Source organism: Salvelinus namaycush, chromosome 12, assembly GCF_016432855.1.
Source record: "Salvelinus namaycush isolate Seneca chromosome 12, SaNama_1.0, whole genome shotgun sequence".
Lineage (NCBI taxonomy): Eukaryota > Metazoa > Chordata > Actinopteri > Salmoniformes > Salmonidae > Salvelinus > Salvelinus namaycush.
In genome coordinates, this window is record NC_052318.1 from 11906199 (window position 1) to 11923797 (window position 17599).

The 17599-nt window shown below is 42.9% G+C and overlaps 1 protein-coding gene across 1 annotated transcript; it reads right to left on the minus strand.

The window, feature by feature from the left end:
- Positions 1-2374: 2374 nt before the first annotated feature.
- On the minus strand, positions 2375-14325 carry LOC120056896 (adapter molecule crk-like). The gene is made up of 3 exons (XM_039005163.1): positions 12626-14325; positions 10909-11513; positions 2375-4729 (listed from the first exon to the last, which is right to left on the minus strand). The coding sequence occupies exons 1-3, from the start codon at positions 12843-12845 to the stop codon at positions 4595-4597; spliced, it is 960 nt and encodes a 319-aa protein (XP_038861091.1). The 5' UTR covers positions 12846-14325; the 3' UTR covers positions 2375-4594.
- Positions 14326-17599: the final 3274 nt, after the last annotated feature.

Below are 17599 nucleotides of genomic sequence, written 5' to 3' on the forward strand. Positions count from 1 at the left end.
TTCGCTTGTCATGGAGAGGGGCTCCAGGCAACGTCGCAGTGTCAGCTCAACTCCTATTGTCTGCTGGGGTTGTGGCCAGCCTGGCCACATTCAGCGGGAGTGTGGCAGATTCTCCCGTCACCAGGGAAACGACAGCGGGTTACAGTATGGACCAATCAGGACCTGGCTCCACATGCAACACATTGCATAATGGTGTTGGTGAGAGACGTTTGAGAACATTTTAAGCAATAATAACAAAGCAAACAATTTCCCCAATGTAAAACACCTTCTTACAGTATGAACATACTGGTAAAAGACACCCATCAGCACCATATCAGAGGACAATATTAAAATCAGCTGAAAAAACTATTCCCCCCCCCTTTTAAGAAATCTAAGCAATATTGACAACCGAGTTGAAGAAAACTAATAGGGGAAAATGAAAAGTGCCGGGAACATACAGTGCATTCGGAAAGTATTCAGACTTTTCCAAACGTTGTTGCATTGCAGCCTTATTCTAAAATGGATTAAATATTTTCCTCATCAATCTACACACAATACCCCATAATGACAAAGCAAACAGGTTTTTAGAAAAGTTTGCAATTTTTTTTTTTTTTTTATATATAAGTATTCAGACCCTTTGCTATGAGACTCGAAATTGAGCTCAGGTGCATCCTGTTTCCATTGATCATCCTTTAGATGTTTCTACAACTTGATTGGAGTCCAATCAATTGAATTCACCAAAGGTGGACATGATTTGGAAAGGCACACCAGTCTATATAAAAGGTCCCACAGTTGACAGTGCATGTCAGAGCAAAAACCAAGCCATGAGGACGAAGGAATTGTCCGTAGAGTGCCGAGACAGGACTGTATTATGGCACAGATCTGGCAAAGGGTACCCAAAATATTCTGCAGAATTGAAGGTCCCCAAGAACACAGTGGCTTCCATCATTCTTAAAAATGGAAGAAGTTTGTAACCACCAAGACTCTTCCAAGAGCTGGCCGACCAGCCAAACTGAGCAATCGGGGGAAAAGGGACTTGGTCAGGGAGGTGACCAAGAATCCAATGGTCACTGACAGAGCTCCAGAGTTCATCTGTGGAGATGGGAGAACCTTCCATCTCTGCAGCACTCCACCAATCAGGCCTTTATGGTAGAGTGGCCAGATGGAAGCCACTCCTCAGTAATGGGCACGACAGCCCACTTGGAGTTTGCCAAAAGGCACCTAAAGGACTCTCAAACCATGAGAAACAAGATTCTCTGGTCTGATGAAACCAAGATTGAACTCTTTGTCCTGAATGCCAAGTGTCGCGTCTGTAGGAAACCAGGCACCGCTCATCACCTGGCCAATACCATCCTTACGGTGAAGCATGGTGGTGGCAGCATTATGCAGTGGGGATTTTTTTTCAGCGACAAGGTCTGGGAGACTAGTCAGGATCGAGGGAAAGATGAACGGAGCAAAGTGCAGAGCGACCCAGAGCGCTCAGGACCTCAGACTCGGGTGAAGGTTCACCTTCCAACAGAACAACAACCATAAGCACACAGCGAAGACAATGCTGGAGTGGCTTCAGGCCAAGCCTCTGATGCCCTAGACTGGCCCAGCCAGCTTGAACCCGATCGAACATCTCTGGAGAGAACTGAAAATAGCTGTGCAGCGACGCTCTCCATCCAACCTGTCAGAGCTTGAGAGGATATGCGGAGAAGAATGGGAGAAACTCCCCAAATACAAATGTGCCAAGCTTGTAGCGTCATACCCAAGAAGACACAAGGCTGTAATCGCTGCCGAAGGTGCTTCAACAGGGTCTGAATATTTATGTAAATGTAAGTTTTTTTAATATGTTTAATACATTTGCAAAAAAAAATATTTTTGCCTTGTCATTATGGGGTATTGTGTGTAAATTAAGGAACAAACCCTGTAAATAATTTTAGAATAAGGCTGTAACGTAACAATGTGGAAAAAGTGAAGGGGTCTGAATAGTCCACAGCACCCTTCCCAATCAATGTATTGACTTTATAAAACAATATTAAATGTTGTGCAATGGGGAACTGTCATGCAGTTTGTCACATTTTCAGTTTGAGTTTGTCACATTCATTCATTTGTGCAAGTCTTTCTTGGTCATTGCTAATTACAGATTGCATAATTTCAAATTCACAAAACGCTTTGAAATATTCTTACACAGGGGCGACAAGGGTTGTTGGTTCTAGCAGTGACCCTGGTCTTGTTCAGTAGGGAGAAAACATTAAGACAGAGTGAAACTGGGAGGTACTACCTGAACTTGACCAATAAGAACACTGATCCCCCCCCCATTGCAAAACATTTTGCTACATTGTACCCTACTGAACACAACACTGGTGCTTTCTGTAGAAGTCATAGTTCAATAATCCTCTTGCCATACTACTCCTCCCGTCACTGAAATCAGTTTATATCACAAACAGAGCATAAAACCATTAGACATTACTGTTCATTGTCTCATAATATATAAAATAAATAAAATGCTGCTGCAGTCAACGCAAGTTATGCAGGTTGCCCTCAGTGTTTCTTTCAATAGAGCAACCATATTGTCTTTGTAAACTTTAACAAACATCTACATAGGGCTTGTTAATAGTCTAACGCTTACTTAGTGTTATTAAAAAGCCTTGCAGCTTCATTAGACCTGGACTTGGAAGGGGGGGTTCTTACTCTCTTGTGAAACATGTGCACCTAGCAGGCTAATTCCCAGCACATATTTACAAAATACCACAGGATATAGTTGAGGGAGTAAGGAAAGTGTTTTTGCTAGAATTGCTCCTTGAAAAAAAAAAAAAACATTTCCACAAAAATACTGATGAACTGTGAGCATGGCACTTAAGATCACTTATTTTCATATTTCTGAGGGAAAAAAATCTATATAAATTAAAACAATTCAGACATGAGGTAGAGGACAAATGAACATGCTCTCCCTAAATGACAACAATTGGCCTAAAACGCTCCCATATGCCTACGATTGGTCCACACACCCACCCATGTTACTATGTGCCTTTCACCCACAGTCCTTTAGCAATGTGGTGTCATCAGCATATGATGACGCTTAGCATCCTGCAATGCATCTGGCACGTCAGTGGCTTTGTGTGTCATAGCTGAGCCCAGAGGGTAGGTACTGGGTGAGGGTGACAGATTGGCACCAAGGGAGAGACTCTAGGGAAATGACTATGGTTGTGTTCAGTCGGGAGGAGATGCATTTTGAAACGGGGAGGTACTACCTGAACCTGTCCAATAAGAAACATTCATTATTGTTTTCTGTTACAAAAACTTTAAAAAAACACTTTCAACACTGTGCATTACCAAACTCAACCCAGACCTAACTCAGAGCTCCCAGTTGAAACGAAGCAGGCAGAAATTAATTTAGTACACCTAAAAACGTGTATGTACTGTGTTTGTTACAGTCCGCATGGGAGGGAAACGAGGGGAGAGACCAAAGGATTAACGCTGTGGCTTTGTGTTGATTGTGACAATATGAGGTTCTGAATCATTTTAAATATGTTGACACATTCCCCCTGCCAAAAAGGCCTTTGTATACACTAACACATTAACACTAACACAGCAGGTGTATCTAGTGTCTTTGGCATGGGGGAGGCCGGGAGGAAATGGATCGGACCATCTTATAAATGAATGAGACAGGAGGAGGAGATCAAGAGGATGGGAAAGGAGGGGACCGGGGCAGACCAAAGTAAGAGGAGAGAGAGTTCAAATATATCCGCTTGGTATATAAATATACAAAGCCGTTGTCTGGCCATTGTATATCTCACAACAATGAGGTGGACTGAACAAAGGCCCCATACTTTAGTCATAAGGAATGTCTCCACTTACTCCCCAGACACAGACAAGACACAGTCATCATAGCATTTCAGAATGTCAGTGATCACACAGGGCGGTGAGGGTCTTGATCATGCACAGGGTAAAAAAAACACACAAAAAACATTTAACATAATATTTAGTATGTAATGGTGTCATATGTCATAATATTTTCCACTTAATTTCAGTACAAAAAGAGTACTTGGGGGTTTGACGCAGAGGGGCTTGGTTAGGGCCCCTGTGGTGGGTGTCCTGTGGTAACTTGTTCTATCTGTGGAGTGCAGCAATGGTCGTTTCAGTCGCAGTGAGCGTCTTTCTCCACAAGAGGGAGTCAATCAGGAGTCAGTATGGCCATTCTTCTCTTCGAGGTCCCAGATTCACTGTCCTGTACTACAAAAGGGTGATCCATGAGTCTGAGAGAAGCCACATATACACCAGCGTCTGGGCATGTGTGTGTGTGTGTGCGGGCAAATGCGTGTGTATATGTGTAAAGGACGATTTCTTGCCAAACATGGGAGAGGGGGCGTAAACTCTGCTGTGTGTGTAGTGTATCAGGACTTCAATACTGGGGTAGAAGTGTAAATTATATTCCGTATGTGTGTGTGTGTGAGAACTTCATCTAAATAAATTCTCTCTCACACACATTAGCAACAGCAGCGAATGAGTTGTAACTTCTGACCACTGCAGTCAGTATATCATGTGTTATTTTCGATCATAGGTGAAAATCACAGAGGACTGGATTGGACTTATGTGAAGTGAGGAGTGTGTCTGTAAGTATGTGTGTGTCTCAGCTCTCGTCCTCGGAGTGTTGATGGTCCAGCAGCTGGACATGCGTAAAGGGAAAGTGGCCGCACTTGCCCTTGCACTCGCCCTCCCACTGGCCGTTCACGTTGATCTTGGTCACTTTCACCATGTCTCCGACCTGCACAAAACACACACGTTAGACTATAGAGACAAATTGGATAGAAGCAAGACCTTCAGGGGTCTGCAACGTGCGGCTCTGGAGCCGCACAAGGCTCTTAAAAAGCCTCTATGGGGCTCAATGATGTTCAATAAATAGTTATTTAAAGCAGCCTAATCAATCAACTATAATAGTAGTAGAATGAATACATCAAATCAACTCTATTCACACTTGAACCACATTAAAATTATTTAGCCTAATTAGTTGGCTACAGCCCTTAGCCTGACGACTCACATTACATTCTTCCGCTGCTCTGTCATTCACTACATACTTTAGGTCGGCTACTGCAATCATTTAAGTCTTGTGGTTACAAGAGGGGCGTTGTACAAAACAAAGTAATCAGCGATTCGATTGTTTCTAACCAATCAGAGTATCAAAGCCTATGACACATTTTTAAACAGCCACTTTACCCACGTGTGTTCTGGCTCTGGCCCAACCCAATCTGACAGCCCTGAATCTGTTTGCATTCGGTGAAGGGTCGGGAGGTACACAGATCCAGACTCATTGCGGAGAAGAAACTAACGTCCGTGGGTGTTGCGCAGCGATTGGCCGGAGCAAGGACTCTGGATAGCCAGCCAATACAGCCCAATTCTGCTTTGTTTCGTTTGAGTTCCCGACCCCAGCCTTAGCCTGACAAGTAGGGATGGGCATTTGAAATCATTTCACATTCAAATAAACAAAAATTGGGATAAACTTGGACACTTTGTTGCGCAGCCTGCACCACGGGAGAGACATTGCACGGGATGGGCAGGGGCCAATGGTGTGTGACAAGGGAGAGCGAGGAAAAAGTAGCAACTGACTCATGTTAGTTGACAAACTTGTAAATGCCACAGGTTATCTATCATCCCATCTGGCTGGGCCTGTCTTTACTGTATTCAATCTTATTTTTCTACTGTATGTTTGTTTTACTCCATGTGTGACTCTGTTGTTGTATGTGTCGAACTGCTTTGCTTTATCTTGGCCAGGTCGCAATTGTAAATGAGAACTTGTTCTCAACTTGCCTACCTGGTTAAATAAAGGTGAAATAAAAAAATCAAGGTAAAGAAGCTAGCTAAGATTGCCAGATATTTGCTAGCCAGCTTGTTAGCTATGCCAGTTGAGGCTATTTTGCTGCGCTCCCCGTCCTCGTCTACACTAGAGGTCGACCGATTAATCGAAATGGCCGATTAATTAGGGCCGATTTCAAGTTTTCATAACAATCGGAAATCAGTCATTTTTGACACCGATTTTGCAGATTTTTAAAGTTATTATAATTTTTTGTACAGCTTTATTTAACTTCTCTGGGATATGTGGGACGGTAGCGTCCCACTTGGCCAAAAGCCAGAAAAAATGTAGCGCGCCAAATTCAAATATATTACTATAAAAATTAATCACACATGAAATCACACATGAAAGACACCAAATTAAAGCTACACATGTTGTGAATCCAGCCAACATGTCTGATTTCAAAAAGAATTTACGGCGAAAGCACACCAAATGATTATGTTAGCTCAGTACATAGCCACAGAAAAACACAGCCATTTTCCCAGCAAAAGATAGTCACAAAAAGCAGAAAGAGATAAAATTAATCACTGATCTTCATCAGATGACACACATAGGACATCATGTTACACAATACATTTATGTTTTGTTCGATAATGTGCATATTTATATCCACAAATCTCGGTTTACATTGGCGCCATGTTCAGAAATGCCTCCAAAATATCCGGAGAAATTGCAGAGAGCCACGTCAAATAACAGAAATACTCATCATAAACTTTGATGAAAGATACATGTTTTACATAGAATTAAAGATACACTTGTTCTTAATGCAACCGCTGTGTCAGATTTTTACTTTACGTAAAAAGCACACCATGCAATAATCTGAGACGGCACTCAAAAATAACAACATTTCTCCGCCATGTTGGAGTCAACAGAAATACGAAATTACATCATAAATATTCCCTTACCTTTGATCATCTTCATCAGAATGCACTCCCAGGAATCCTAGTTCCACAATAAATCGTTGTTTTGTTCGATAATGTCCATTACTTATGTCTAAGTAGCTACTTTTGCTAGCATGTTTAGTGCACATGTCCAAACGCTCGCGCAGATGCAGGCGAACTCGGACGAAAACTTAAAAAAGTTATAACAGGTCGAATAAACTGGTCAAACTAAGTAGAGAATCAATCTTCAGGATGTTGTTATCATATATCCAATAACGTTCCAACCGGAGCATTCCTTCGTGTCTGTAGAAGTTATGGAACGCAAGGCGATATCATGAGGAAAGCGCATGACCAGGAACTGGCAATCTGCCAGACCACTGACTCATTCCCCTCTCATCCAGCCCCACAACACAGCATAAGCTTCATTCCACGTTCTACAGACTGTTGACATCTAGTGGAAGGCGTAGGAAGTGCAAACAGATCCATATCTTACAGGGAATTTAATAGGTGATGAGTTGAACGTTGACCAGTCTCAGAATTCTCAATTCCTGTTTGGATTTTTTTCTCAGGTTTTTGCCTGCCATATGAGTTATGTTATACTCACAGACATCATTCAAACAGTTTTAGAAACTTCAGAGTGTTTTATATCCAATAGTAATAATAATATGCATATATTAGCATCTGGGACAGAGTTGGAGGCAGTTCACTATGGGCACGCAATTCATCCAAAAGTGAAAATGCTGCCCCCTATATCAAATAAGTTAACTAGGCAAGTCAGTTAAGAACACATTCTTATTTTCAATGACGGCCTAGGAACGGTGGGTTAACTACCTTGTTCAGGGGCAGAACAACAGATTTTTACATTGTCAGCTCAGGGATTCAATCTTGCAACCTTACGGTTAACTAGTCCAACGCTCTAACCACCTGCCTCATGAGGAGCTACACATGTTGTGAATCCAGCCAACATGTCTGATTTACGCAAATGCAGTAAGAAGCCAAGGTAAGTTGCTAGCTAGCATTAAACGTATCTTATAAAAATCAATCAATCAATCATAATCACTAGTTATAACTACACATGGTTGATGATATTAGTTTATCTAGCGTGTCCGGCATATAATCGATGCAGTGGGCATTCGCGAAAAAGGACTGTCGTTGCTCCAACGTGTACCTAACCATAAACATCAATGCCTTTCTTAAAATCAATACACAGAAGTATATATTTTTAAACCTGCAATATTAACCAGGTGAAATTGTGTCACTTCTCTTGCGTTCATTGCACGCAGAGTCAGGGTATATGCAACAGTTTGGGCCGCCTGGCTCATTGCGAACTAATTTGCCAGAATTTTACGTAATTATGACATAACATTGAAGGTTGTGCAATGTAACAGGAATATTTAGACTGATGGATGCCACCCATTAGATAAAATACGGAACGGTTCCGTATTTCACTGAAAGAATAAATGTTTTGTTTTCGAGATGATACTTTCCTGATTCGACCATATTAATGACCTAAGGCTCATATTTGTGTGTTATTATGTTATAATTAAGTCTATGATTTGATAGAGCAGTCTGACTGAGCGATGGTGGGCACCAGCAGGCCCGTAAGCATTCATTCAAACAGAACCTTCGTGCGTTTTGCCATCAGCTCTGTGTTTATGAATTCAAGCCTATCAACTCCCGAGATGAGGCTGGTGTAACCGACGTGAAATGGCTAGCTAGTTAGCAGGGTGCGCGCTAATAGCGTTTCAAACGTCACTGGCTCTGAGACTTGGAGTAGTTGTTCCCCTTGCTCTGCATGGGTAACGCTGCTTCGAGGGTGGCTGTTGTCGATGTGTTCCTGGTTCGAGCCCAGGTAGCGGCGAGGAGAGGGATGGAAGCTATACTGTTACACTGGCAATACTAAAGTGCCTATAAAAACATCCAATAGTCAAAGGTATATGAAATACAAATCGTATAGAGAGAAATAGTCCTATAATTCCTATAAACTACAACCTAAAACTTCTTACCTGGGAATATTGAAGACTCATGTTAAAAGGAACCACCAGCTTTCATATGTTCTCATGTTCTGAGCAAGGAACTTAAACGTTAGCTTTCTTACATGGCACATATTGCACTTTTACTTTCTTCTCCAACACTTTGTTTTTGCATTATTTAAACCAAATTGAACATGTTTCATTATTTATTTGAGGCCAAATTGATTTTATTGATGTATTATATTAAGTTAAAACAAGTGTTCATTCTGTATTGTAATTGTCATTATTACAAATAAAAAAATATCAGCCGATTAATCGGTATCGGCTTTTTTTGGTCCTCCAATAATCGGTATCGCCGTTGAAAAATCATAATTGGTCGACCTCTAGTCTACACCGACTACATTCATTAAACAGCAGCCTACCTTTTGGTTGCTCGTTGTAACCTACTTCTCATTTAGCTAACTTAATTCAATTTTTTAAATTTGCATTGATTTGAGACCTCCCACTTCACAGCCTCTGACTGTAGTGCCAACAACAACAAACCTGTGTAGGCTATAAGTATTTTTATTATGGGTCACACGTCATAAAACTCCATTCAAAGTTTGTTTTATTAGATTAAGAATTTCAAATATCATGGCATATCCTTGTGTGTAACAACGTCAGAAATTATTTGATTTAATTGAGACAAACTTTTCATTGTTAAAGTAGGCCTGTGATTCCCCCCCCCCTCAAATAAATACTCTCACAATATTCTAATACTAACATGCCCATCCATACTGACAAGCACAGTAGCCAAACTCTTTATTTCGTTTCGCTAACCCAGGCCAGGGTTGGGGTTGCTTCCATTTCAAATACACTCATGAACAGTTGCAATTGGAAATCAATGTGAACTACCGGTATGTCCACTGACTGACCAATATTGGTATGGAATTACCCGAACCCTGATTGACTCACAGCCTGTAAGGGAATTGACCCGAAGCCCTGATCTACACAGCAGCACAGTCCTACTAAGCCTTTACCTTGGGATACACACTCCACGCCCATTCCCCATCATTCACTATAATCTCTGTTGCTTCACTTTCTAATGTGCAAATTTCTTCTTTTTTTTTTTTTTAAATGGTCCGAAATGGCACACTGGCCTATTCCTTAGATGGTGCACAACTTTTGACCAAAAGCAGTGCACTAAATAGGGAATAGGGTGCCATTTGGGACAAACCCCATGTTCCTCTCATGACATACAGTTATACCTGCAGGTGTGGTACTTCAAAGGAACGCTCTTCATCAACACTGACAAATTGGACTCTTAAGCTGCAAGCTATGAACTGCGAGGCAACCTTTGTTCGGGCATTGCCATTTCTACTATACGACTCGCAACCTTCAAACAGCTTCTAATCTTAAATGGATAGTTCTACAAAACTACATATTTATGTGGAACTGAACTACACCTTTAATAGGTATTTAATAGGCGTTTGTTGTCTCATTTTGGCCGTTTGTTTCTCTACTTAATAATACAAGGGGAGTAGAAGAGCACAAAAAGTGTAGTCTTTGGTACAGAGGGGGATGAAGGTGAGAGAAATAGAAAGCGAGAGGGTGCACTTCATCTCTAATCTGTATTTGATAACCAGGACAGTGACCTCTCTGACACCAGCCAGCCTCAGAGCAGCGGAGGGAGAGAGCGACTATTCTTGTGTATTTTATTCATCGTGTTACTATTTTTTAACTGCATTGTTGGGAAGGGCTCATAAGCAAGTATTTCATGGCCCGTTCTGAAGGTTGGGCCCAGGCGTGTTGACAAAGGGCTGAGCATACTAGCCCGACTCCCCTAGAGGCAGATAGGGCAGCTGGGGCACTGCTCCGTCCATAGTACTGCCCTCACTATTATTTTGATATTTTTTTACTTTGCATCATTGTATTTAGCGCATGTGACAGTACTAGCTCTCCTCTCGGTCTGCTTTTCTCTATATGCATGAACCCATTATACATGTCATTGTGTATGTGTGTGTGTGTGTGTGTGTGTGTGTGTGTGTGTGTGTGTGTGTGTGTGTGTGTGTGTGTGTGTGTGTGTGTAAGCATGCAAGTGTGCCTGCCCACATGTGTATGGATGGTTGTGTATACTTACAGGAAAGAGTAAGCAATTACAGCAGCTGCACCCTGGCAGAGAGAACATATAGGGGACATGAAACAGAAAAGAGGGAGAGAGTGCCATGGGGCTCTGAGGAAGGCGAAGGGGGTGAACCAATACCTCCAAGGCGAGGGCCGTCTTGTCGTAGGCATTGGGCACCCTTTTCTGAATGGCGCGGGCATAGACGGGCCCGTTCTGCAGGTTGGGCAGGGGAGTGTTGACCATGGGCTGGGCATACTGGCCTGGATCTCCCAGAGGCGGGGGCAGCTGGGGCGCTGCTCCATCCGTAGTGCTGCCCCCAACACCCGCCGGCCCTCCCGCACCGCCGGGCCCCCCCGCCACCGAGGTGGGCGAGGCGGGCCGGTACTTTTCCACATAGGGTACGGGGATCATGCCGGCGCGGCACTCCTGGTTAGCCGCGTTCCACCACTGCTCCTCAGGCTTCTCCAGCACACGCAGCACGTCACCCTTGCGGAAGGGCAGGTCCTCCTCGTCGTTGCCGGGGAAGTCGAAGATGGCGCGAACAAACTCTGCCTCCTGCGGGGCGCTGCCCGATGCAGTGGGAGGGGCGGTGGCGGCACAGCTCACAAAGCTAGTGTACGTGGCCTTGCTGATGGGCTCGATCAGCGTGGTGGTGTCCAGGTAGTGGATCTTGTAGAACTCCAGAAGGATGGGCAGGGCGTCAAACTCCTGGTCCCCGATGCGGAACCGCGGAGGGGCCAAACCTGGATGGCGAGAGGATGACAGTTTTATTTTTTAAATTCTCCTGGAACCCTGAGGCTACTGAAACTGAAAGTGCCTCAGCTGAGCATTCTTCTGACAATCGAGTCCTAACAAAACAATTAGGCTTAAGCCAAGGACTTAGCTGAAATAGTCTGTTTAAGCCTCCCATGGCTTCACATACAGCATGTATACATTCCCTGTCACAACTTTTGCAAGTTTATTAAGAAAAACAATCTGTTCCAGAAGATATAGGCCTACTCATTCGATAGTTTTCAATTCAATTTGACAGCTTTGCTAATGGTCACACACTTGCAAAGCCTGCAAGGTAGGACATGTATGGTGACATTTCCAAAAGGAAGTAGCCTAAACAAATAAAAAAGTACTGAGCCTGTGTGTGTGTGTGTGTGTGTAATTAAAACAGGGCAGGACCACATGCATTCCACACACACCATTCGGGAAACAGTCATCCTCCAATTGTGACAGCATGTCCATTCATTCATAGGATCAGCCCAATCCGACCACTCACTGTCTACCTGGCTCTTACTAAAGACAAAGTACCTAAAGCCTCCAGCTGACAAAACTAAACAAAGACCTTTAAAACCCCACCATTACTACAGTTACAAAAACCACAGCCAGTTATGTGTAGCTAGGTAAACACACTACCAAATCCCTAAATAAATACTATTTCCAAATCTTGGTGACTGTTCAAATTAGAGCTCATTAGCGAGCCCAGACCACGACCATAAGTTAATTGACAAACTACACAATGACTGTCAAGTAGTTTTAACACAACTAGGGGGTTGCTTGTTTCTGTGCATAGCCATAGTTTGCCTTCTGTTCCAACAGCTAGCTTCAGTCCGACCTTAACAAGAATGATAGCTAGCTACTGATGCTAAGTGTTCATAGTGTAATACAGTTTTCAAACGTATACTCAATTTTGTTTAGCAAACTAACATTAGCTATGTCTGGTGTAGCCAGCTTCCGGCCAACTAAATTATCTTAAACGTAGTTATGTACCGCTAGCTAGTGCCCGCTAGAACTGGGTCAGTGGCGTTTTCCCACATTAACTAGTTTACTACGTTAGCGAGCTAGTATGACAGCTATCTAATCTTACCTGATCCAGATTGCCGGTTGTTGCTGATGCTGTTGATTATATAATGTGATACTTTTGAGTTCTCTGAGACGGATAGCACGTAGTCCCCGGGACTGGTAATAGAGTCCCTGACGAGAAACACGCCATGTCTCTGACCCTGCAAGAGGAAAACCGCCTCCTGTCGGCTCAACCTTCCCCAGTACCAGCTAGCACGATCCTCCGCATCAAAATTCCCGGCCATGACTGCAAATCCACTCCGAGGCCTTCCCCTTGCCTCTCCCTGTCCACAACTAGGATCCAACTCATACAACTTTGTTTCACAGTAGAACACGCTCCGGGAAAAGACACGGCATCGATACCGCTTTAAACCGTTAGATTTATATAAATGTAACCGACTCCCACAAAACAATACTGACCCCCCCCCCTTAAGAATTAATTGTTGCAACCAGAACTATGTAATTTATTTATCAAGGCGTTTTAAAAGAAATCTCTGAAGTAATTTGCAACGTGAAACCCAGGGGCTGAAACGGCGGATCTTGGTGTAAAGGTTGACTTCATCCCCATGATTTTAACTGGGTGTAGCTAGTCACGATGGGGCATGTCCGCTGGAGGCTGCCACTGAGGTATGGAATGTCATGATGGGCATCACATCCATCCATTTTGAGAAGGTCGAGAAATGTTGATCAGTCAAAGGTTCACATGCTCTGACTTCAAAACTCAGCTGGCTGCTTGTTAAATATTACAATACCAAGTTATTTCGCATGGACCGCAATATGTTGTTATTGATAAGTAACAAATAAGAAGAAGAATATGCTGTTTCAACAATTTGACACTAGATGTCATTCAAATGGCACTCCTAAACTCCAAGGTAGGTGTGGTGAGAACTCGTTCCGGTGGAATACGAAGATACGAGCGCTTATTTTAAAGAGCGCTCCGTAAGCCACGCCCCAGTTGGTAGAGCTAGACATCCTGTACTGGATCACGTTTTAATACGATTTAAAGCCTCTCATTTTACAGTGGGTCCGCCATGGTTCTGTGTAGTTTAGATATGCTGATATATTTGCAGTTAATTTTGTCTGACGTAATAAGTAAAACAGGGAAACAACGATCGAGTCACAGACAGTTCGCAGTAGAACATAACAGAGAAGGGCATCGTTTACTACTTAAATTATTGGAATCATCTGGTTACCCCCAGTGTTTGGAATATGACGAGCTCGTTGACAAAACAGACCACGAGACGCCTTTTTTACATGGATATTTATTTGTTAAAGGTCCGCGGTGGGTCGGTGTAAACTATGCGATTATATTGGAAGAAGGTTTACAGCAGTGGATGTAATCTATTAATGTACTTTTATAGTATTTCTAAGTAGCAGCCATACAACAGGCAGGGAAACTAATTGTACTCACTCTTAACATTCCGATTTTTCTGCCTGACTGTGGCGCTCTTTATCCGAATTATTAGGATTTCCTGGTAATCACAACAAAACTACTTATTTTGCTCAAATAGAGATAATTAAATTGTGTTTACTTCAAAAAGTTTGGTCAGGCCAGAATACAACATTCCGTTTTCTGCATGGCGCTGTTTATTGCAATTTTCTGGATTGTCTTGTGATCAGAACAAAATGTAAATATTGAAGACTCATCTCTTCAGTAGGTCCTATGATTCAGTGTAGTTTGGCCCAGGAGTGTGAAGGTGAACGGAAAGGCACTGGAGCAACGAACCACCCTTGCTGTCTCTGCCTGGCCGGTTCCCCTCTCTCCACTGGGATTCTCTGCCTCTTACAGGGGCTGAGTCACTGGCTTACTGGTGCTCTTCCATGCCGTCCCTAGGAGGGGTGCGTCACTTGAGTAGGTTGAGTCACTGACATGATCTTCCTGTCTGGGTTGGCGCCCCCCCCTTGGGTTTTGCCGTGGCGGAGATCTTTGTGGGCTACACTCGGCCTTGTCTCAGGATGGTAAGTTGGTGATTGAAGGTATTCCTCTAGTGGTGTGGGGGCTGTGCTTTGGCAAAGTGGGTGGGGTTATATCCTGCCTGTTTGGCTCTGTCCGGGGGTATCGTTGGATGGGGCCACAGTGTCTCCCGACCCCTCCTGTCTCAGCCTCCAGTATTTATGCTGCAGTAGTTTGTGTCGGGGGGCTAGGGTCAGTCTGTTATATCTGGATTACTTCTGTCTTATCCAGTGTCCTGTGTGAATTTAAGTATGCTTTCTTTCTCTTTCTTTCTCTCTCTGAGGACCTGAGCCCTAGGACCATGCCTCAGGACTACCTGGCCTGATGACTCCTTGCTGTCCCCAGTCCACCTGGCCGTGCTGCTGCTCCAGTTTCAACTGTTCTGCCTGCGGAACCCTGACCTGTTCACCGGACGTGCTACCTGTCCCAAAGCTGCTGTTTTCAACTCTCTAGAGACAGCAGGAGCGGTAGAGATACTCTCAATGATCGGCTATGAAAAGCCAACTGACATTTACTCCTGTTGCACCCTCAACAACCACTGTGATTATTATTATTTGACCCTGCTGGTCATCTATGAACATTTGAACATCTTGGCCATGTTCTGTTATAATCTCCACCCGGCACAGCCAGAAGAGGACTGGCCACCCCTCATAGCCTGGTTCCTCTCAAGGTTTATTCCTAGGTTCTGGCCTTTCTAGGGAGTTTTTCCTAGCCACTGTGCTTCAACACCTGCATTGCTGGCTATTTTAGTGTTTCTGTACAGCACTTTGTGACATCAGCTGATGTAAGAAGGGCTTTACAAATAAATTTGAAATTTGATAGAATTATTTACTCAACTACAGATTGAAATAGTGTTTCTTTAAAAAGATGTGCCTGGCTGACATGGACTGTTTCCTTACCTTATTCCCTTTGTGGTTATCCATGGTTGTTGGTTATTTACCAGGTAACAAGTGAAAATGAAACAAGGACCGAAGCGATAGGCTCCTTATTTTACTCAACTAGAGGGTTTCTTTGAAGAGATTGTCCATGGCTGACATTAAAAATACATTAAGGGGAGAGGCTGATTATCTTTCTGCACATCTCTTTATGTCCAATGCTGGCTGCCATTGATATCATATCACAGGGGCACAACTTTGATTTTTAAAGTGGGGGGGTACATAACCTGGCGGGGGTCTGGGGGAGGACATTTTTTGGCCATCTAAAGCTAATTTCCTGCATTTCTACACAATCCAATATGTTGTATTTCTGTCTAATAAAGCCTTTTTGTGGCGAACAACTTTGATTGGCTGGGCCTGGGTGATGCCTGTGCACCTGCCTAGTCATTTGAAATCCATAGATTAGCGACTAATTAATTAATTAAAATGTACTTATAATTAATACTTTCATGTGATATCCTCTGGGTCCACATTGGGCGTTTTGTATGTCTGTTGCGCAAAATAAATTGTTGCATGTTGAATTTGTTGTTCAGTATAATTCATATCACTGAGCTCTTTTTACTTGCACACAATATAGCTGGATCGTCCGGTCCCTAGGGGTCCACCGCCCTGCAGCACCCCAACACACCCACTCAGCTTTAGGATCTTAGTGAAACATTCATTACTGGTTTCAGGTGTGTTAGGCCACGGCCAGAGTGACAACACACAGGACAGCAGACCCCCAGGGCCAGGACTGAGCAGCCAAGCAGCTAGGGACTGCCTAAATAGATATCTCCCCTGAGATATTATGTTTTCAATACAGACTCCTTTGTATCGTTCACTGATATTGTTAATACACTGCAAAAGTCACAAGCTCAATAGACTGGTCTTCCCTGGCTGTCTGTCCCTGTTGGGACACCTGTCACCATCTGATCCTGCTTAGACATGATGAGCATAGTGTTGTGTACTGACTGTGCACCATGACAGTGAAGCACGTAGAGATGTTAATTACTCTGTTTGAAAAGTGAAAAGTAGGGAATTAGCTAGGGAAACTGACAGATCAATAACGTTACATTGCTATACTAACTATATACTTATTTTCCACCATAATTTGCAAATAAATTCATTAAAAATCCTACAATGTGATTTTCTGGATTTTTTTTCTCATTTTGTCTGTCATAGTTGAAGTGTACCTATGATGAAAATTACAGGCCTCTCTCATCTTTTTAAGTGGGAGAACTTGCACAATTGGTGGCTGACTAAATACTTTTTTGCCCCACTGTATGTGTGTGCCGAAAGAAAGCAAAGAGACCCCTTAACCTATGTTTGAACTGACCCAGCTATAACTCTGTGGAGATAAAATAAGACAGCGAGAGCCCCTCAAGTTTTTCCGTATCTGGGGGGGACTGGAACTGTCAGCTAAGTGGTAATAAACTGTGGTGAGACTTCAGGGGATAATCCAAATATAGTGTGTATGTATGTGCGTAGTTTAAGAGAAGGGATAAAAAGAACGGTTTTGTATATGCACGTCAGAGCTCTCTAAATAAACATTCCTGACAATTGTAGCTGGGCCTCCGCCTGATTCATTTCAACCAGTTTCTTACAAACTCTGGGTTTCAGGCTGAGTAATTAATTCAATTTGGTATTATGAACAACTGAGAACAAAATTCTCGTAACAATCAGTTGTTCTGCACTCTGGTATATCCAATCTAGTGCTTTGAAATCCAACCAAAATAGCCTGTAAGACATTACCAAGCACCCCATTTTACACTATCCATTCTCAAAATAGTCCTGTGAGCGTAATGACCCTGATAGAACGCTAACTTCAATACGCTTGTATATTGAGCTTCTTATTCTGGTTCTATGTGTTTGTTCTAATTCATAATTGCCTCCCTGAATTGTTTATTTGATTTGAATTCTGCTGTTTATAAGGTAATGTTGCCCTGCATTATCTAGTTTACTCTTTCATATTCGAGCCGAATTGGTAGAATATTTTATGCGCTTCTTTCAGCGACTCCATGGTTTTAAAATAACTATTTTCCAAGGTAAGGCTATCCACTTCCCCGGACAATAATTAATTAGTCACCGCACGTAATATCTTGTATTAGAATCTATTCTATAATGTCTGCAA

What these genes read in the sequence shown, in the direction of transcription:
- LOC120056896 (XM_039005163.1), bottom strand. Translation starts at nt 12,845, where the DNA reads ATGGCCGGGAATTTTGATGCGGAGGATCGTGCTAGCTGGTACTGGGGA. An exon ending in CAACCGGCAATCTGGATCAG is followed by an intron (nt 11,514 to 12,625) that starts GTAAGATTAGAT and finishes CTCGCCATCCAG; the next exon opens with GTTTGGCCCCTCCGCGGTTC. An exon ending in AGACGGCCCTCGCCTTGGAG is followed by an intron (nt 4,730 to 10,908) that starts GTATTGGTTCAC and finishes TGTTTTGTGCAG; the next exon opens with GTCGGAGACATGGTGAAAGT.